This window comes from Chroicocephalus ridibundus, chromosome 8 (assembly GCF_963924245.1).
Source record: "Chroicocephalus ridibundus chromosome 8, bChrRid1.1, whole genome shotgun sequence".
NCBI classification, from domain to species: Eukaryota; Metazoa; Chordata; class Aves; order Charadriiformes; family Laridae; genus Chroicocephalus; species Chroicocephalus ridibundus.
In genome coordinates, this window is record NC_086291.1 from 26,137,003 (window position 1) to 26,160,140 (window position 23,138).

A 23,138-nucleotide genomic window follows, 5' to 3' on the forward strand; every position below is an offset into this window, starting at 1 on the left:
ATGTAAGCAAAGCAGGGTACATCCAAGTTCTGAAATCTCCTGAATGGGCACAGCAATCCTACATCTATGAAACTGTTACTAAGAAAAATGTGAAATGATGTATTTTACCATCCTCAAAAGGTCTTCCTCTTATGACTCCATTCTAATATTTCTAGTAAAAAAAGTACTTGCCAACATCTCAATTGACATTAAAATATTATGGTTTGAAAATGTCAATTATGCTCTGTTTCAGGCAGAGATTTTCTCTTGTGTTCATGAGTCTGAAAGCTTTTCTTATTGCTGGTGCTGCAATCATAATGAATCATTCTTTGTATTTTATCTTCTAATACCGCCAATTTCATGACTAGGCAAGGCATTTCAACCCAAGTATTGCTTCCTACATGCAGCTCAAATGTTCCTTTTTAGTTCTGAAATAAATAAAAGCTGATGGCTGATAGACTAAAATTAGCTATAGTTAGTGGATTAAATATATGAATGTATTATCACATAGTTTACTTTCATGGGATAGCAGTATTCACCCTGTGGTTAACTTGCTCTTGACGTGTGGTAATAAGTACAAAAACTAACAGGCTGGGAAATGGCTTGGAATTCTTTGGTCAGTAGCTGGGAAAATTCTGACGTCAGTTATGCAAATGTTTTAGTTGCACAAAAATGTACGTCTGTTTTTCGTTGAGCTGATATTAGAGTTATCCACAATTTTAAGCTCTTAGTTCCTGATGTCCTCCTTTAATATTATTTAAATTCTGATTCTGAAGGACATTCTGAGTATGAAGGACACATCTAATACATAATTCTTGATTAATTAGATGTGACTCATGACTATCATCTAAGTTTTCACACAATTCTTCCACATCCAAATCCCACCCCTTCCAAACTGGACAATCACCAACACTTGCAGAAATACAGGAGAGGGATAAAATGTCTTATTAGTAGAAGATTTCTAGAAACAAACGCTCTAATCTGCGTTCCAACAAATAGAATATGTTATACAAGTATCATAAGATAATGGAGGTTGGAAGGAAGCTGATCCTGTAGGCTTCTGGAGCGATCCCTGTCTAAAATCATCCACTGCTGGTGTTTCTCCTGTTTGAAGCATGCCTCAAAGCAGAGGCCTGGGAGACCTTGTTCATGAACCTGGAGAGTACCTCAGCCTTGACTGTGTCTGCAGAATTACTGGATTGTCTGTGTATATGTATATATGTTTATGTATTTAAATATATCTAGTATATACAATACGTCATTTTACTTAACATGTACATAAACATTCACACCAGCTGGTGTTATGTAGTCTTAAAACGAGTTTTCTTCAATGGAATCAGTCTGATAAGAGCTTCTTTTTCTAATATAACATAGTTATTTGTATTTCATTTTCATCACCTCATACTCTTTATTCTAGGATCATCAAACCATTTTAAGAGCATGGGCAGTTAAAGACTTTGCTCCAAATTGTCCTTTGTATGTCCAAATACTGAAACCTGAGAATAAATTCCACATCAAGTTTGCAGGTAAGTGTAAGATTTCAGCCATTTGAAACACTTGTTAGTGTTTGGCAGTTTGTTTCATAAACACACGAGCAAAGTGAGATTCCCTAGGCAAGGCATATTTGCTGGTTAGAAGCCAATTAAGAGCGCAGTATTGTAAAATAACATGGGCTGTATGTATTCTATCAATAGTAAAATGTAATGTTTTACATTAAACTCTTATTTATAAGCACTTTTAAGGATTGTTACTCTTTTATGTCACATAGTATAGGGTAGAATTATTTGATATGTAACACATTGTTACTCCTTAATTATAGATCCAGGCAGGTTTCCAGCTTGCTATATCCATGTCATTAAATCATTTCGGTGTACTAAAACATACTGTTACCAAGGGGCGTATGAGAAGATCTGCTCAGAAAAGGACAAAGTTTATCCAACAAACAATTGAAAAATAAAATCTTCCAATTGGACTGCGTTTTTTTAAGTGATAGAAAAAACATTTTTTTAATTACTTTCAAATATTTTGGGAAGAGAGGTATAATTTCATTCTATATCCAGTAAAATGCGTGTCTTAGAAACTATGACGTAAAATGCAAAATGATGTTAAGAAATCCAAAGAAATCCTCTCATATAAGAAGAGGTTTCCAGCTTTAATTCGATGAACTGTTTCTTAGCACTGTGTAGGTAGGTCTCTCTCGCTCTTTCTCTGTATATAAACATGCACATACATACATATATATGTACACACAGACATATATATGCTTATATGCAAAACCATGCAAATATTTTTATAATGAACTCATTTTGCCTATCTTTGGAAAAAATGCTTCTCTATGCAGTAGAAGTAAAGCTTTCCTATCCAACTGTAATTTTGAAAATTCAATTTTCTTGAAGGATATTCTAAGGAATAAAAGATTGCTGATTCATGCAACATTAAAAAAAATCTATGGAAAAATATTAGTCTCCTCCATCATCCCATAATGCAATGAAAAAGTAAATTCCAGTGCAGAACAATTCCACAGCAACAGTTAAAGCTGTAATTTTAAAAGCTACTGAATTTACCACTAGGTTGGAAGGAATGAAAAAAGCATCTATAGCAGTTCTGAAGTCATAAAAGTGTAATCTCAAACTATGAGATGGCATAGCAGGGAATAAGACTCATGCTGTGACAAGAATGATGGTGCTTTTTCATCTCCCCCTTAAAACCACACAGCACAAACATAATCTCTTCTCCCTAGCCATGACCACTTTTCTTTATCAGTAACTGCGTTAATTTGTTGTTCCTAATTGTATTTTTAAGAGAGTTTCATTAGTCTTAATGGCTTGTCTCTGTAGGACCTTATATACAACTAGACTTGCAAAACAGAGGTAATTTTTCATACATGTTGTAAGTCTCAGATTGAGAATTTTAAAGCAAAAAAACCCAAACCTCTCTTTGTAATATTTCCTTCAACTGAGTTTAACCAATCTGGTATCTTACGGCCTTCATTTATGTTCTGTATTTCTTCAAGGGCTTGAGGAGACCTTACATATTCTGTGTCTCATTAGCCCCCTCTAATATTAATTATAGTAGTTCATTATTGAAAGTCTAAATATTTATACAGCACCTTATATCCCAAAATAATTTCACATTGATCATGGGGATCACTGCATCCGTTTCCACACACTCTCTGCACAACAGTAAAAACAGAGAATTAGAAGCCTTCCTTCAAGATTAATTTAATCTTACTTATATAAAGCAGAGGAGATTTTTAATGCAGTTGTAAATTTGGTAAGGTTATGAACATGGAATAAACATCACCACTGGATGCTTACCTACTGCAAATGGTTAGGCCACTGATAGAGTCGTGAGAACAACATTTGTTTGCATATATTTTCCTAGGAGGGCTCTGATCATTAACCTCATCCAACTCTTCTTCATTCTGAAATACGTACCCAGTGGGGGCTGCAGTCTATAGCCCTATCCAGACTGCTTACAAATAAAATTTGTCATAACTACGTGGAACATTTTTCTAAGTGCTTTTCCTGTCATGATTCAGGACTGCTTTATTACTACCTTAATGCAAAAGCTTCTTTTAAATTTGATATTCCTTTAAAAAATGACTCCTTTCTTCTGGAGGTTTCCCAAACAATATTGTGCATTTTTATGAACCTGAAATATTCAATAATAGTAGTTCTTTTTTTTTTTTTTTTCTTTACACAAAGGTTTGGAAACTTAAACTGTCAAAGTTTCTGAATTTAGAAAAAATACAACCAAAGAGTTCTGCAAAGTCCTCCTAACAAAAGTTTAATTTTTAACTATGTTGAAAATTTATAAAACACCACAAGTCCAGCTTCTCAGCAGCTTAGATTAGGATGACCAGTTATAGGTTGCATGGGACAGTCGTGAAATTTAGACCCTGACTGCATTTTCCTGTAGAATAGTATCCTGGAGATTTTCTGCCTTAGGCTTCAGAAACAGTATATAGGACAAGAAATTGTTATAATTTATTCCCATCTGGTAGACAAGACTTTTACATTCTTCCTCTCTTTAATGAGAGTACAAGAACTTACTCTTGTCATCACAGCAAGAGAATGGAGACACTTTGCACAGGGTAATATGGCCTTACAGAAAGGCACGTTTCCTCTTTTCACCCTTGCATCCTGCGTTTTCTCTGTTATTTTTCACAGTGGAGTTTAACTACTTTATTTTAAATGGTAACTCATGCTTATATTAATACAGTGGAAATATTTCTCTGTGCTTGAATATGATTCTTCAGTGGAATCTGAAAAGCACAGGGCGTGTTTGTCCCAGCAAACTCCTTTGCAAGTTCAAGGTGTGAACGCTTTATAAATATACGGTCACTCTAACATGACAGTTACCAGATGGGCAAAGAAACACTGTATCACCATTGTTACCTGTCGTAATGTCTTCACCTGAAATGCTTTCGTTACTCCTTAGTACTTTCCAATATACATATGCCTTGGCATGCCTAGTTTTTCTTTCACTAATACTGTATCTTCCTTCACTGGCACTTACGTATGGTTTTCTTAATCTTTCTGCTTTTCCTTCAAACACACGCGTCTACAAAAGGACCTGCACCCTTAATGCATGCATCTGGCCTTGCATTTCAACAAAAACATGAAATAAAGTGAAGATTGTCCACAGCAGAGCAATATATTTATACAATTCAGAGACTGGAGTAAATTGCGTATTTTCTGAGTAGATTTTATAACTTTTATATATTTGCTAGAAAATAAATTAATTGCCTTTACCTGGAATATTCAGAAATTAAGTATAATGACAGTTCCATGAAATGGGAATACATTTTAGCATTCTCTATTTATTCAAAATACACCAATGAATTAGCATGGATTGGTGAAGTCTGACATTAAACCTTCAATAGTTTATTTGAAAGGAACAGAGTCCAGGTTCACCGAAATGGATATTCAATGCATCTCATGATTAATCTATCCAATTACAGATAAAAATAGTCTCGAGATAATGGATGGACATTTTTCTCCATCTGGTCTGGTAGCGATCATGTTAACTTACCAAATTGATAAAAGTAAGGTTTCTCAGAATAATCGTGTCAGGCCTAGGACATTCTTACTGCATGGCTGATGCTGCAGGCATAAATCAGTATTTTGAGTACGTTTTATCTTCAAGAACATTACAGAAGTCATAACTCACTGCACTGCATTGCTACTTCTATTTGAGACAGACTTAACAACAAATTTTCTGTCAAAATATATTTTCAACAGAAACTACATCTTCTGGAAATTCTAAATGGAGTATTTCTTTAGTATAAATGCAATCAAAATACTTCTGTTTGGTATAATGGTTTGACATATTTAATATTCAACTCAAGATAAACTGCAATTTCCTCTGCTGCTTCACTGCCACACTGAATGAGTAATTTGCTGATTCTAGTACCTGCTGTCATGGGACCTGACTGATGTCCCAAACCTGAGGAGTGGGAGAGCTGTCACCCAGCTTCCTCCCTACTCTCTTAGAAGAGAAAGCATCAGATAAATTTTTATATAACCCTAAGCACAGCTCCACAATAAGAATCCCAAACATAGATATAAAACACAATGACATTATACGTAAGCTACAATCTGTCACGTCATTGGAGAAAGGAGCAAGTTATTTTTGACCTGATCTGTGTTTAATACAAGAACTTAACTCCAGCCAAGAGGAGAAACCCATAGTACCTCTCCTCATGTTTCAAATGGCTACAGTATTTCTAATCATTGTAATTAGATCACTGGAGAGTCTTTCACCTCGTGTTCTCAAAGTACCCCTGAGAATTCAAAAGCTTCGAAACACTTCTGAAATAGGTAGGGTATTATTTTCATATACCCATTTTGCAGATGCATAAAAGGTAATGAAGGCAATAAATGGGTCCCACAAGGTCAAAGTCTACAATAGGAGTGGAAATAGTCCTACGAGTCCCAGCTCCGTGGCTCCTGATGTAAAAACACTTGACAACACAGTGTGAATCTCTTACACTTATGAGATTAGAGATGACTATTGTAGGAGAGTAATCTCTGTTTGTTGTGTCCTATATTCTCTGTTAACATGATACTTTACGTAAAATCCATCCAAAAAGTCCCCCATGTACATTAGAGAGTATAGAACACATGGGGAATTTAAGACTGAGATATACTTTTCATTTGCATTGTGCCATCCATTTCAAGATCTGTAATAACAGATGATGAAATAATTTTCCTATATATTTTTTTCTTGCTCCTATTTTCAAAAGTATTAGCAGTAATATAACAACATTCTTAACGAAAAATAAGGGGAGGTTATTTGGCAAAATCCTACAAAAATATGGAGAATTACCATTACTTCAATATCAGTAAGTTGATACTCGCTTTCATAAATCTTTGCCATGTGACTAACAGTAACGGAATGCAGATATTCCATTGAAGCAGTAGACTATGCCTTATTCTCTCAAAATCTCTAGTTTAAAATTCAAGTAGATTTATTAATGGCACATGGTCAACTAAAAGAACACATTTCTGTCTGAAATATTTTCTGCAGGAAATATTTAATTGCCATAACTGAAATATATTTAGAGGAAGAAAAATCTCTTTTTCTTCTATATTTGACAGTGTCTTTATATAACTAAATTCCTTCCTTCCCTATGACATTTAAATAGGTCTTCATCTTCAGAAAATGAGAGAATGAATTTCCCCTTCAGTAATCAATGATTCTGTTATGAAAAGCCACTAGAAATTTCGAAAAAAGGAATAGAGAAGGTGTTCAAAATATGCCCTCACTTCTGTTTTCAGTAAGCGGCATGCTTATAGCTATACCATAAATTCTGTCTAGAAAGTAGCTTAGTTAGAGAGGTAAGGTGTTTCTAAGGATTTCGATGTTACATTGGTGCAACTAGAAGAAGAGGTATGTAGACAGGTCAGATCTAGGTGAGGAGGTTATTTGCTTACTTTTACTCAGCAATTTTCATACGACTTATGTTTTGATCATCATCTGTACTACTTTTATTATTCTTTCTCATTAGAAGCAAATTCTGAAAGTAATGGAGACTGAATCAACCATTAAATTCAAAAGAAAAAAAAATTACTTAGCATGCAATAAATGCTTTCATGACCTTAGAAAACCTTTATGACTTTAAGTTTCTTCACTGACAAAAAGTTTCATTAACTTGTAAGTTTTGTGCTCATCCCTTCTTATATCTATTTTAATACTGTCAGGTATATGTGAATGACATTAAAGAGTAATTCCTATTTCCTTTTCATGCCATCACCAGCACCGGAGAGCATTTAACTGTGATCTGAACTTTAAGCACTAGCCATCTAAGTTGAATTCATACAATACTGAAACCATGTGCAGAAGATTTGGCAGTTTTAAGTATAAGCCGATACAGAGGACTAGATATAATGCCTCTGTTGCTTTCTCTTCTCACTTCCCCTCTCCTAAATTCTATTAAAAGACAGAAAAACGTAGGTATGTCTATAGTACTGTTCCATCCCAGCAAGTACTAATGTGCAGATATTCTTCTAAAGACTCTAAAAAGCAAAGCACAATTTCGTGATTACAAAAGCCAGACGAGGTCTAGGGTGAAAAGAATGCAAAGCTATAAACAAATGGAAAAGAAAAAGCAACCACCCCTCTTGCCTAGATTGCAAGGATGCAGCAGGTGTTAGCAGTTCCTGGGGGAGATATTAGTCAAATCTACAACACACTCTGAAGTGCAGTGCAAAATCCCAGAGCCACTGCCAAATAGCCAGTCTGCAAGCCAGTACAGCCTATCTAATTGATCAGCACTCCTGCATTGCGGTGTCCTAGCTATGCTGTCTCCTCAACACAAAATTATTTCTCTGTACAATGCTTGATGTCTCTACACCAGTTCATGCAAAACTGCAGAAGGTGCAAAAGATACAAACTAGACTGTGCTGCATGGCTTACTCATACAACTAGCGCAGCAAGATAGCGGAAGCAGGTTTCACAGAGCCATTGCATCCTCTCCGTGTGTAGCTGCAGGACAGAAAGTATGCAAAATTAACTCTAGTCATGCAGTCTGAGAGACAGCATAGATGGGGCAAATCATGCACAGCTGCTCTCTAGGTTCAAGTGGAAGAAGAAGATCTGGAGGCAAATTTTGATTGCCACTATCTTCACCTTTTTCCTAGGCAAGGCAAGGAAGTGATAATTGTGCTCAATTGAAAGTATTTTTGTAAAACAATTTATATTTTCTTTTTTTTTTTCCCTACAGATCATGTTGTGTGTGAAGAGGAATTCAAGTATGCTATGCTAGCTCTGAATTGTATATGTCCAGCTACCTCCACATTAATCACACTGCTGGTTCATACATCTAGGGGACAGTAAGTATATACCACCATTAAAAAAAAAAAACGAGCTTGTAAAAGTTATAGCAGATATTCTTTGGAAAATAGCTTACCCTAAACTCCCAGACAACTACTTTTTTTAAAAAGAAATTGGAACTTTCTGCACAATAAAAACATCAATATGTTTTACTCAATATATTATAATTTCAAAAAGAAACATCCCTCCCAATATTTAACAATTTGTTGCATGCTGTTGTGCCACTTCCACAATAGAAGATATGAAAAATTTGCATTTCCAATTTAGTAGATTGAATCATGGATCTATCACACAGTTCTACTTAAGAGCACCAACAAGACCCAAGAATACCTATTTTCATGTTAACTTGAAGGTCTGGTTTTGTACCCATATAAATACCCACACTATTCATTGAGCTCAAAAAATGTTTTTCTGGTAACATATAAAATGTTCTTTGCTATTCAGTGCCTGTACATTAAGAAGTAAGCAAACATACATATGAAGAGATGGTTTTTAACATAATAACCGTGCTGCTGGAAGGGGTACAGAATTACGGTGGCTTTACAGACTGCATAGTCACAGTAGAACTTCTCTACGTTTACCAAAGCAATTTTACCACATCTAGTATATCTCTGTTATACAATATTCTTGGAATAATAAGGTATTATTATTAAAATGTTGTGGGCAGAGAGGCATTAAAGAGTGAATCTCCAAATATATCTGTAAAAACGGAATACATGCATATAGACTGCACAAGAATACTTTTGAGAGTCTAGTAAAAAAGCATACTTTTTTCATGTAATCATGGACCCAGTAATATCTTGATATTTACAAGCAGAGCTATTTACCCTTCTATATAGCATTTGCAATACTCCCCTGTGCCCAGGATGGGGAAAACTGCAATTATTGCTAGAACTTTTACTACCAAGAACAACAAATGTCAAGATTTTAATGGCACTGCCTGTACTAGAATCTATTAAAAAAGAAGACAACAAAATACTGTTTCTATGCCTCCTGAGAATCATGGTGAAATATATTCTTCATCTGCTTCACTTTCATTATCTGACGTGCACAGAATACAGAGCCTTTTTAGTTATTTCGTATTATATGTAAATGAAAGAAGAGTAGTATGCTTAACAGCTAGCAGAAAATTTTCCATCAGCACAAAACCATATGAAAGGGACTCTGTTCTCTGCTGTATATAAGAACTGTAGCATTTCATTTTTAACACAGATATATCGATCATTTATACAGATTCCCAGCTATGATACAAATAACTATAGTAGAATGCAAAAGCACTTATTATTTCTTTTGCAATCAGAATTAATTGATATGATCAGGGTTGTTAAAGTAACTGATTTCTCATCTGGTCATTGTATACTAGGAGCAAAAAAAAAATTTTTTGTACAATTAGTTGTTAGCATTACTTTGAATCCTTCTTACAGAAACATACAAGCTTGCTGTATAAATACAGAAAGACTGGAAAAGTGAAAATGTCTAGCTGCCATTCTTCTACTTTAGTCAGCACTCATCAGAGCAGTTAATTTCAGATGGGATCCAAAATACTGAAAAATGGCAAACTTTGGACATCTTCGAGCATGTGTTTTAAGGCTGTCTAATTGGTTGAGCAGATAAGACTGTTCTTTAAAACCACGCTATATCTGTGAAAGTTTAAAACAGACAAATTAGAGGGAAATAACTTCAAAAATTATTTAAGATTTCAGTAGTCTTGACATTACAGTGCTAAAAAAAAAAAAAATCAAATATTTCTTTCCCAAAATATCACTTTCTAAGCTTTCAAATGTAATATTTTTGCTACTTCCCTTATTTCATTTTTTGCTAAAAATTTACATAATTCCCCCACATAAAAAGGTACATAATTCCCAGACTGGTGAGGTTTTTCTTCTCCTTTTATTCCTTACAACTTTTTAAAATCCCTTGGAAATGCTGGCATGTGTTCTCAAAAGTCTAATTTAACTGTGATTTTGATTTTTGTTAAGTTTTGTACAAGTGCAGAAATCTGTTCAATATATGATAGAAGTCACCAAGTCAAGCATTCAAAATGAGGAACTGAGGACAAAGCTATCATTTTGCTAAACTGCTCTGATCCTACTAAAAAACTCTACTGTGCTCTTGAAAACATTAAGTAATGATGTACTTGAGCTTACTTTTTGCTTATAATTGAGTGTTACGTAGGTCATGTTTAATCTGGAAGTTTTGTGTTCTTGAACAAGTAGTTAAGATGCTCTTTAACAACGAGAGATTTAACCATTGATTTTTAACAAGTATGCGCTTCTTGAATGTAAGATTCTAAATTCAAGGGACAGTAATCACACATAATTGAAAAAATCATATAAAATATTTAAATATGTGAAAATGATTTATTTCCTGAATTACCACTTAAATGTCACAATTTTATCAGTTATACCTATTTTACTATTTTATTCATAATTTTTATGTGCAGTACCAAAATTGATTTAAACACTTGCTAACTAAAATAAACTCACAGCTAGATATATCTAGCCGATCTTTAGAAGTTCTAAAGTCATTAAATTTATTTTCAAACTTTTTTATTGAGTATACACTAATGCTTTAGAGGAAAAATTCCTTTTAAATTTACAGCCTTCATAAGCATCTCCTGAGATCCGCGCTCACTCTAGAGTGTTTGAGCAGTGTGTTGATAAAACATGATTCTGCACTTCTGTGTCTTCGGGGGAAAATCTGTTTTCAAAATTGGTGTCTGTTTTAACCTTCATCTACAGGTTGTCATCGTATTGCAGACATAAAATTCCTTTGGATTTGACTAATTTATAAATTAGAGTAATTGTTTTGGCTTTTCTAGATATTTCCTGATGTTGAACAATAGTAAAATTAACTGCTAATAGTTAAAATAGGTTAAATTACCTTTATTGATGCATATGAAAGATTAAGTCAGCTGAACGTTTGAGTTCGGCTAAGTATAATTAAAAGGATTCAGTGAAAATAGATTATTTAAACTACAAACAAAAATTTTAACTATACATGCATTTATATTCAAACTAAATACTAAATTAGATCTAAATAATGAAGAGTATTTGTTAAATAGACTTCCAATATGAACAGTAAACTGCTTTCCTTTACATTGATTCCTGTTTAATTATACTTTCATTATCCTGGTTACTACCAGCACCTGCATTAAACTTTATGTAGGACTTGAGTTTTAAATCCCTGTCAGAATTGTCTTATATAACAAGAGCAGACTTGGATTATGAGGAGACTGCAGTGAAGAAACCGCTTGCAACCTTGGCTAATCTTTCAAAGTCGTTGGGAGGATTTTCTTAATAATTAGTTCAGGTTTCCATTCACAGAAGCCACATATCTGTTGACTTACAAGTTTAGTAACTTCAATATAGTGACTGGGACCGTTCAATTTGTTACACAGATAACCAAGTTCAAATGACTACCTATCCCTTCCCATTCCACAAGGAATGGCTCTTCTTTTTACACACTATTTTAGGTGCATGTAACCAGAGGAGATTATCAAGGAACGTACCAGAACATTTCTTGCTTTTTGTCATTTCCCTGGTAAAAAGTCATTCATTAAGAGAAAATATGACCACTTTCAAATTCTACCTTCTTAACAGTTGTTAATTTAGTGAAGTTATGATCTTAAGTGACTTACATTTTAATAGAATTAAACAGTTCATTGACAGTTCATAGATAAAACATTGTCCCAACTGTTTGTTGTAATCTTACAAATGAAGTGCTACCTATTCCACAGGGAATCTGTTTCTTATTTTTATTAAGAAATAGTGTGACACTGTTAATAATACAAGCTCTGAATACAAGATTCTGATGATCATGAAGATAAGTACACTGGAAATTAACTGAAAGTTGAAGTCAATACATAGCAGCGGAACAGAGGAAAAATTATTATTTTCTATTATCCTAATTAGAATGATAATGCAACATACATCAAACAAAAAGAAACACGTGTTCATAAATTAAAAACATCTTATCTTCTGGTATTATTATGTGAGGAGACTGGGGAAAATGTTCATTTTCTAAGCAACTTTGGCCAGATAAACTTGCTATTAAAATTAAGGAGAAGTTTGCTGCCGTTTATGTGAACTGGCTTCAGTCTTTAATGCTGTTTTTCAGATTAAACAAACTAGAAGTAAATAATCCCATTGTCTTCTCCTCTGTTTATGGAATCCAAAACCTGTCTGTAAGCCACCAAAATTCTACCTTGAGTCTTATTTATAATCTTATTATTGATCTTAATTATTAATCTCAACATTTCTCTTTAAATGTTATCTAATTATCTTATCTAGTAATAGAACTTTATTAGGGTTTGTATTATGATACAAAATATTGGAAGAGAACAGCCTTTCTGACTTGAACTTCATGTGGTCTTTACAGAACAGCCCCATGGGAAGCTTTCAGACAACTAACTGGAACCAAGCAGACCTTAAACAGGTGAACATTTTATTTTAGAGTGAAAAGTGAAACATGGAAAATTATCTTCTGTAATTACATTTTTAGTTCTGCTATTCTACAACTAGTGCACCGTTTGTTAATACTATTGCAATAATAATGGTTTACTTATTTCCATCTTGAAACAAAATGTTTCTACGCTGAGGGTGGGGAAGAATGGTAAATTGAATTAAAACATTGCAAATGTATAAATGAGCACAAAGGAGCATGTCCCAATATCTTGAGATCTTAGCTTCAAATGGCAAAACACAGACCACATTTGTCAGTTTTATGTCCTGTCTGCACATATATATATATATATTTATGCATTCATTATATATGCAGACAGAACCTTGTTTCCACATGAAACTTTGTCAAGTAAGAAGTTCACAGAGGCCCCAAGTCTACGAATTTTGGTATTAGCTGAGGTTTTGAACATTTCCACTAACAGTCCATTTGGATAAAGAACATTAGCTGCATATGGTAAAGGATGATATGCTTTATATGGTTAAAGTAATAATTTATTTTCTTCCACTAGAGAAAAGAAGGTATATACTTGTCATAGTACACAAGGCACAGTAACTAAAAATGACGATAGGGTAAATGCTGAAGATAACCCATAGGCAAATGCAGAAAAAAATCTTTCTTACAGATAAAGTGACCAAAGCCAAATGGGTCTTTCCTACATAAGTTATTTTTAATGATTCTTTACCTACTTCAAGCAGGAACCAGACAATCTACCGTGGAGCTCCTGAAGAGACTGCCTTTGTGAATAGAATGAGTATGCTGTTGGTTTCACCTGTCATCTTTAAATTGCAATGAATCTACATACTATGGTGTGAATTTAAAGTAATTTGGCTGTATCTCTCCTGATATAAAAGTACATAATCTTATATGCCTATTACTTAGCAGAAAATGCTCTTTAATTCATTAAAATAATCTCTGTAGTTACAGTATTACCAAGCTTTGATCTCAAATATTTCTTTTAGATTAGCCTATGGGACCTTTTTAATAACATTTGTGGTTTCTATTGCCATGAAATACTGCTCTGATCAATAAGAATTTTACATTGAGTTTTAAATTATTCTCTTTATCTGTACATGTTTCAGGGAGAGTCAGCAATCATCGGAACAATGGCAGAAAATGTATGGGAGATGCTCTGGTAATGAAGTGTATCATATTCACTTGGAAGAAAGTACTTTTTTTGCTGAGTATGAGGGGAAAAGCTTCACATATGCTTCTTTCCATGCACATAAAAAGTATGTTTATTTTCCTATCAACAATGAAAAGTTCAAACAAATAATTAATTGTTTTGCCTGCAGCGTAGCTCTGCATTCAAAGGTGCAGAATTATGCATTACTCTGGTTCTGGATTTAAATATCTGGCCACTACTATATTTCATGGATATTTGTCTGTAAGTTACAGCTGGTCAGGTAAAAGCTCACATTAGTTCTGTATAGGCCAGCTCAGTCTGAGAGAACAGAACATAAAGGATGTATAGGATAAGCCTGACAACTAGAAAAGAAATTGTACCTTAGAGACATTATATGAGAACACCAGTCCCTTTCTATGTCCAAAACAACCTAGAAAAGGGACAGTGGGAGGGTGTTAGTGTATTTTTTTAAAATTTATTTCATTAGGAGTCAGATGGAAATCTGTCTTCCTTTGTGGTGTGTTCATTTTATGCAAAATGTTCAATTTAAAGATGATGCATGCTATGTTCTGGTGACTGTTCAAAATAAACCCGTATTTTTTCTGTTAGATGCTTACCTATCTTCTTTAGGTTCCAGATCATGCATCACTTATTCAGTGCTGCTCTGTGAGGTGAATATACAAACTGAACACAAATCATGTATGTTCGTATATATTTAACAAAATGAACATATATCAAACCCTGAACACTGAGTTTATTCTCATACTTCGTGAGACAAAGATTTTTTTTTTTGCTTTAATTCCTTATTTTCTATCACTAATCAAATTAATTTCTAGAAATGAATTGCAAAAATGAATTCTGAAAATGGTTTCCATTACATATGAATTATGGAATAATTTAACATGATGAATACTTTTTCATATTATATACGCATCCTTCTACTAATATTTTCCCAGAAGGCACTATACATCTGATTGATAGAAAAAAAATCAACTGGAACAACATTAGAAGAATATTATGGGGATTAAGAAAAACGCTAGATTCAAATGCCTAGGGATTCATGAGATCGTAAAAACTGCTTGATCAGAAGTGGCCTATTTAGGAGATAATATTTTTCAAATATATTTGTCATCCAAAAATCTGCAAATGTTCATAATCTGCAAAATGTAACAACATACTGGAGGTTCATTTTTGACAGTGGAAATTCTAGTGTATATGGGACTATGCAAAATGAACCATGCCTTTCCTTTTCCAATTAAGGTTTGGAGTCTGTCTGATTGGTGTTAGAAAGGAAGATAACAAAAACATTTTGCTGAATCCAGGTCCTCGATATATCATGAATTCTACAGATATATGCTTTTATATAAATATCACCAAAGAAGAGAATTCTGCTTTTAAGAAGCACGAAAAGCATAGAAAAAAACATGAATCAAAGTTATCTTATCATGGAGCTTCTAGGTTACCAGTACACAGTATAATAGCCAGCATGGGTAAGTAAAAAAAACAAAGCCTCACAACATATTCTTATTCACTGAATAGTGCATTTTAAAGCTTTTAACAGTGTATTCCTAAAATTGTAGTTTTAATTAATATGTAAGACATTATAATAGTGTGTGGAAAGAAAAAACATTAAACACTTGCCCTTGTATTTTCAAAAAAAACCCCAACAACCCAAAACCAATGGAATTTGGTTATGTTTTTCTTTTACTTGACAATATGGAATTAAACCACTTAAGACTGTTGTGTAAAAAAGTAATAATAAAATGTAGGCAAAGCAAAGCAACTGGGAAAATCACATGGGTAATTTCTTTGTCATTCGTAACTGGTTGTTTGTAGTAAGTTTTCATAAGCTTCTTTAATTAGAAAAAAATCCTTTTCTCAATAAAAACCTACAGGTTGTTGATGTAAATATGGATTAATTACATCAAGTACGATTTTAAAAAAGTAGTTGACAAGAAAATATTTATTAATGGTCAGAAAAAGTGCTAATTTGAAGGAAAAGGCTTCTTCAGGCATAGTTTAAATATTTGTTATATTTTAATGTAATAAACACATTATAATAATAAACACATGGCCCTTCATTCTTTGGCCATGTAGTCAGGTAACCTCCACTAAATATGTGAATCTCATTAAAATGTTTTGACAACCACATTGAAAAAATGCTTTCACTGCTACTTCAGGGACAGTGGCTATTGATTTACAAGATACAGGATGCCGAACATCCAGCGGACCTACACTAGCTCTTCCTTCCGAGGGAGGTAAAGAGGGCAGACGGCCCAGCATAGCACCTGTTTTGGAAGTTGCAGACTCATCCTCACTGCAGACCTGTGACCTGCTCAGTGACCAGTCAGAAGATGAAACTACCCCATCAGATGATGAAGTCTCTGCAGGCTTAGAGTATGTATATCAAATATAAAATAAACAACGTAATTTGAAAAGATAATATTACATAAGCAGAATGGATAATTTTTTGACATGGAGGCGAATCCAAGCAGTTGTAGCTAGCAAGACCCATAAAGGCCAATTAGGGAATTACTCCCTTTTATGAAATGCTGTTGTCTCTTAGCAGAATGCTGTTATGCCTATTTTGAAATAAAAAAACCCCACCAGATTAACTCCTCCATTTGCTGCTGATTTTCTATACTCAGTTATAAAGATCCAGTTTTGTATTGTACTTTTTTAATAACATTTTTTATGACCATTTTTCTTACATTCTGTAGTTATAAAGACAGGACTCAACTAATTTATGAACAAAACAAACAGTATTTCTGTCCTGAGAATGCAGTGATGATCAGATCATTCAACAGGCTCGTTGAACACTGGGGCTAGGTGTCTGACTTCAAAATGTGGGAATGATAAAAAAAGCAGTAGGAAACAAAATTATTACATCTAATTTAAAATTCTTGAAAGTAATGATGCGTTACTCAGATAAAACCAGAAGATTCAATCCTGTAACTGCCATGCAGATAAGCAGTTGTGTTTATTGGGATTACTGACAGGGACATTAAAACTGAAATACACCATTACACCAGTGGCTCACCTAGCAGTTTCCCATCTCCAGCAGTGGCAAGCATGAGAAGCCCCAGGGAAGATCATAAAGCTTCAACTAAAAAAGTAATACAACAAGTCATCTTAAATCTACAGTCTGAAATACCAGGATTTAAAAGGTCTCATATTAAAAACTAACGCAAATTAGAAATTTCATCTCATCAGCAAGAGGATTTGCCATTTAAAATTTCTTCCAGCCATGTTGAAAGTATGTTATTAAAGCAAGAAGGTAATGACCTCACTCATTCTTGATATGTGTTTGAAAGAAAAATGGGGAAGGAAGCGCAGAAGTACCACAATTCTTTCTATTTTCTTTCCTTCCTTTTTTTCCTTCCATAGAAGTTTCCACTGCCTGCCTCCAAAACACTAGGACAGCACACTATGATCCAAAAACCCAAGCAAAATGCTTTTAGTCCACAAAAGCATGATGGCTTCCACTAAATTGTATCGAATTGGTCAAAACTATAAAATATATTCTTTTAACCCTTATTAAACATAATTCATTTCATGCACTTGACTCTGCTAGTCTACAGATAACTGCAAAACTTAGACATAGGTATAAACATCCCATAAAATAGTTGCATAGTCAACTGCTTTTCAGTAATTAGCTATACTGAAAAATGCTTGTTCTATTCTCCTAGGTATGCCAAAGGCTATCCTCCTTACTCTCCATATATTGGAAGCTCTCCCACATTTTGTCATCTTCTGCATGAAAAAGTACCATTCTGTTGTCTAAGACTAGATAAGGTAAGGGGAGTTTCTGTTACTGGATAAAACTGCGTTCTCGTTTGTCCCTTGCATCTGAACAGAGTTAAATTCTGGTTTCCACTTAGAGATGAGTTTGTTCAGCACTTACTGAGCTATAATATGTTTTCTCATCCTTTTCATCACCAAGAGTTTGTTTATGCCTGATCAGGTTTATATCAGGTTGTCTGATACAATTCTCTAATGTAAAACCCTTTAATGTCACAGCTAAATCTCTTTATTCATATCCACTGAACTTGTTTCTTATTTTGCTTTTAGGGATGCCAACATAACTACTATGAAGATGCCAAAGCCTATGGATTCAAAAATAAATTGATTATAGTTGCAGCAGAAACTGCTGGAAACGGCTTATATAACTTTATTGTTCCACTCCGAGCTTATTATCGACCAAAGAAAGAACTAAATCCCATTGTATTACTCCTGGATAACCCGTAAGTAGTTTTTAATTTTATATTTTTTTTCGTGATACCTTTTAATCTCATTTTGCCATTACTTCAGTAGATGATCACTCTTCACACGGCCAACTTAAAATCAAAAACATTATGGCACATTTATCTTTGAGAAAATTTGATGCCAAGAGTAATACCTTATGTTCACTGTCATATATAGAAAATTGACTTGTTATTGACTGTAAATGGCCATAGTGAATTTAAATGTCCTTATTCTTCATGGCCAATGTTTCAGCTAAGTATTTCTTAAAAGTATGCAAAATAATGTGAATATTACTGCTAAAATTAAATAACTTCATAAACACTATAAAAAGCAAACTGTAACAGTTTCACAGCTACATGTCAGCACTTCAGACAACACTAACCTACTTAACACAAGGCACTTAGTAGCCTGGACCAGTTAGGTATATTTTTAATAATTTTAGACTCTGAGATAAACAGTTCTTTAAGCCAGTAGGACATCCCCCACACTCTTTGTCTACAATTCTATAAAGTCATGGAAGAAAATTAAAACCTGCAATATTGTTGTTACTACCGTATCTGTCTGGAGATCACTGGAATTGTTAGCCTTTCTTGCATTAGCTGTTTAGAATTTCAGACAAATTCTTCTGTGGCAAGACTGATTCATTTATAATCTGACAACGAATGAAAGAGACTTGGGTTTGGGGTTTTTTTGCAACACTTTGATACTGCTCAAGTACTTAAAAATCAATTTAGAAGACAAAAAATGAAGGCTAGCTGTATACAAAAAATACAAGTCAAAGAAATGACAGCAGCAGAAATTTCTTATATGTTCTGATTGCAGGCTGACGCTTCTCTGTGCATATATATGTTCTAGTTTAAGTAATTTATTATACAAAGGCCTGCCGTGAAGTCTCCCACTTTTACCTCAGACGGCTCTTTAGTGAAGCGCTACATACCTGTGTTTTCAAAACAGAAGCTTTTTTATGTACATGCTATGGCATAGAGTAAATTACACAAATTGGTAAAAGCCTAAATTAGGCTAATGGACTTCTGAGTTGCAACCCGCTTAAGATTAAAGATGTGATCATACAGCGCCCTCTAGTGCTTGTTCTCTTTTCCAGCACAGTGCCTGAGTTCATTTGTTTTACTGTTGTGACATTTTATGGCTAAACCCACTTTTTATTAGCATAAAGTAAAAGCTATGGTTGCTAATTAAACTAATACCCTTAGTGTTGTCTCTCTCTACACAGCATTTGCAGTGACTCCTCCGAAAGGCCATCATTCATGGGCCTACAGAAGCTAGCGGGAAAGCCAGCGTGCTTTTCCTACGTGCATGAGGTGGAATTCAGGCTGCCATTCAAGTCAATTGGGATTTTGTAATTTACTTCATTGGACTTAGGAATTCAGCCACCTTTGTTGAACATATATATGCATTGTTGTTATATTCCTATTTTCTTTATTTATCAAGGCAATTTATTACTTATTCTGATATCTACACATCACATGTGTTTTAAGATTTCCAGTGTTTCTTGGTATGTAAGAAGAAACACAGTAAAATTTATTATTAAAGAAACATTACAATAAAATACACTATCTTAGTTTTCACATTCCATTTTAAAAATAAGGTTTCATCTATGACTGTCTCGTTGACTTGAATGGAGCTGTTGGCACAAAAACCAAATGATGATTGGGTTTCCACTTCACATTTTAATTAAAAATCCTCACTGTTTAGTCTGGAGTCATGCATTGGAGTACAACTTCGTAGTGTGTTTTTGACATCAGTCATTTAATATTTGGAATTGTCCTGTGCCATAAAATTTCTGATTTAAGAAGTGCATTTATTAATATAAGCATGTTAATTATGATCATCCTTTATGATCACAGCAAACTGTTGATTCACAGCTTTCTGCAAACCTATTTCCCGTTTAAAGTGATATTATACTGCCAAAGTTTAAAAAAGTTATTTTTTTAAAAAAAGCTACCAGTTTATTGAAATATTTTAGAAGAGATGCTGCTGTTGTGATATTGTGTTTCATTTTGTAATCCCATCTGCTGCTTAGGCCAGATATGCATTTTCTGGATGCAATCTGTTGGTTTCCAATGGTTTACTACATGGTGGGCTCTATCGACAAGTAGGTGACATAACTGTTAGAAAACTTAACATTGTAGTGCTCAGTGGTTTGTTGTGTGTATCGTCATTGCATGTTTAAATGTGTGTTGTACTTGAAGATGATCTTTTTGCATGCGTGGTTTGTGTCTGTGTGCTATAATTTGGGATTTCAAATTTCTGACTTATAAAGGATATCATTAGTGAAACGTGTCAGGGAACACACGTTAATATCTTCAAAAACATAAGATTAACACCTATTTAGGTGCATTAAGATGTTTCTACAAATCGCCAGATTATAGCCCTGATTCTAGTCTCATTCTATACTCAGTTACAATGTGTTTGGGTTTACTGACTAGGGTTTTGTAAAGATAGCTCAGAACGTAGACAGTCTCAAAATGCGTCCAACAGTCTTCATCTTCCGCTACTTAAAATATCACCTACTCCTACATTTCTGTCTTCCTCTCTGCTAATATATATATTTGCATACCTAGGTTTAGCAACATAGATTAATGTAAAAATCAGGCAGAAACAAGAGAAGAGCAAGGCCTCATTAGCATTTGAGCAAACTCCTGTGTGTAGAGTGTCAATTTAAAGAAGAAAATGGTTTGCTTCATTACATACCTAAACTGAGTTGGGGGTACAAGCCCATAATACTCGTTCCCCAGGTAGAAAACAGAAAATTTATTTCCTGTCCTGAATTAACAGAATCCAGCTTTTTCAATGACAATTCTGAAGATTCAACATTTTTCCATCTCGACCTGTTGTAACAAGGGCTTTAAAATGACTTATAGTAGTGATGCAGATTTACCTTGGCAATACCATAATCGTGGTGGGATTTGCAAAGCAAAGAATCTACAGAAATGTTTTTCACTTTCTACATTTCTTCCTCTAGACCAATAAAGTGTCTTGGGTTGTTAATACCTACTAGCTCTTTCTTAGCTCTTAATTCCACAACAATTATAGAAAGAATTCATACCAACAGAATAATTGAATTGACTTAAACTGTCCAAAGTAATTAATAACCCAAAGATATTAACCTGTTTTTATTAACGTGGAAAATTAAACTTCAATTAAATTTACTGAGTTTATTTTGAAAAGGAAATTACTAAATACCTCCCTAGAGGTTTTTTGTTGATTTTAGAACTGAGTTCATAAAAAAAAATTAATTGTCTGGTCTTTGAAATAAGTGATTATACAGAGTTCTACAGTTAACAGTAATACTAGCATAAGCTTCTGCATCTTTACGACAATACAAGTGCTTTAATTCCTGATGCAACAACCAATCATATTTCACAGGGGGTTTTTTTCACATCTGTTTTCATCAATAACAATACTTTTAAAAAATATAGTTCATACTTATTCCCTGTGTTTTCCTAAACAAGTTTTCAAATCATGTACAATTAATAGAAGTTAATCATCTTTAGCTAAGAACTACAATGTCAAATATGCAAAGTTTCCTTTCTTATTTAATAGGTATAGAATAAATTCCCAAAGTGACAGCTACTACCTTTGAGTATCTAACATATTTGTCATTTGGTCACCTGGCATGAAATGCCATCATCCTAGAGAGAAAATCACCCAAGGAATTAATCTCATTACTACTCATTTTTGTTAGAAGTGGATGGCCTGCAGAAAAACAGCTTTACCAAAATTTGTAGTTGGGATAAACTTCATCAAAATATGTCATCAAGTAGTAGATATCTGTTCTACAAGCTTCAGGCATAAATCATTTGAGATCTGTAACTGAAGCAACTTCACAGTTGTAAAGAAATCTATTCAGTATTAAGAAATCTATAGCTAGAAGTACCTAAGAACTAGAATTATACTACTACTAAATTAGGATTTTTTAAATTCTCCACAAATCAGCTGTATGCAACTGCTAAAATAAGAATAGCTGTTGAGCTTGTGAAATGTTGAAATGCAGAAAATCTGGGTATTTCAGAGTATGCTGCTGTTTTCAAGGATCAACTGAAAGACTGAAAACACAGAAATACAAATTACTCAGAGAAAGTTCAGAGTTCTGCTTGTGCACTGAAGTTGCTAGTATAGATCATCTAAGTACAGCCTTTCTTTTGCTGTAGTCAACAATTGGGGATATGCAGAGTTTCAAAAAGAATTATATTTTGTATTTGTTTTGGAAGACTACCTATAAGATGTAAAATAAATACCACAAATTTGTACAGGTTTCCTTACCCAAAAGTTCAAAAAGAATTTATAATAGGTTACATCAACTCAGGAACCTGAAAACATCATTACGGAAAAGAAAAACTGTATCAGGACACTTAAGACAATTGATATTATAGATTGCCAAATGAGAAGCAATTATAATGACAAAATGGCTTTTCACCTTGGAAGTAAACAGAATGATGCAAAAATTTAGTTTTCCAATTTCCCTTGGAAACCATGAAATTCACCCTTTCTTCTTATTTTCACTTAAAAATTGCTAGGTTCCTAGCAGTCTTTATCATTGCAGAAAAGTCCTTTCTAAACTTTTGAAAATGTACTTCATTTCTGTGGAAAATATTGTTAAAACAACTGAAACATGCTTCATTTTGGAAACAAGGCTATAAGAGGCATGATGAGAACTGTAAGTCTGGTCTCTTTGAGTGTTTTCTATGGTCAGACTTCCCAGACCATAGAAGTGCAGAGTGCAGAGTTTTACTGATGTACTGCTGCTCCTAAAAGCATCACGACAACACTCCAACTCATAGATTAACCTAAAAAAGTAATGTGTTGGATGTCCTCGTAGAACACTTATTAGCATTTTGAAACTGAAATGTAATTGTGGGAAAGAGCACCCCAAAGCATTTATTTGTGTCTGTTTATTGCCAAAAGTAACTGCAATGAAGCAAGTTGTTGCAGCATGTAACGACATACTGTCTTTCCAAGGAATTGT

At 33.9% G+C, this 23,138-nt stretch overlaps 1 protein-coding gene and 1 long non-coding RNA gene across 6 annotated transcripts in view; one reads left to right on the forward strand and one right to left on the reverse strand.

Moving 5' to 3' along the window:
* KCNT2 (potassium sodium-activated channel subfamily T member 2) overlaps positions 1 to 23,138 on the forward strand; it is a 146,613-nt gene that overhangs the window by 90,843 nt on the left and 32,632 nt on the right. For 3 of the 4 annotated variants that reach the window (XR_010072268.1, XM_063344061.1, XM_063344058.1), the window contains 9 exons: positions 1,397 to 1,505; positions 8,210 to 8,318; positions 12,700 to 12,756; positions 13,863 to 14,012; positions 15,167 to 15,396; positions 16,087 to 16,303; positions 17,596 to 17,701; positions 17,978 to 18,150; positions 20,193 to 20,264. Coding sequence is in view for 3 of the 4 variants with exons in the window: in XM_063344061.1 (XP_063200131.1) it covers positions 1,397 to 1,505; positions 8,210 to 8,318; positions 12,700 to 12,756; positions 13,863 to 14,012; positions 15,167 to 15,396; positions 16,087 to 16,303; positions 17,596 to 17,701; positions 17,978 to 18,150; positions 20,193 to 20,264 (1,223 nt within the window). In the remaining variant the exon portion in view is untranslated. The remainder of the gene's footprint in view (positions 1 to 1,396; positions 1,506 to 8,209; positions 8,319 to 12,699; positions 12,757 to 13,862; positions 14,013 to 15,166; positions 15,397 to 16,086; positions 16,304 to 17,595; positions 17,702 to 17,977; positions 18,151 to 20,192; positions 20,265 to 23,138) is intronic. The other variant, XM_063344060.1, reaches the window with a different exon arrangement.
* The window catches only part of LOC134519634 (uncharacterized), a 115,967-nt gene that overhangs the window by 76,760 nt on the left and 16,069 nt on the right, over positions 1 to 23,138 (reverse strand). The gene's annotated exons all lie outside the window — the stretch shown is intronic.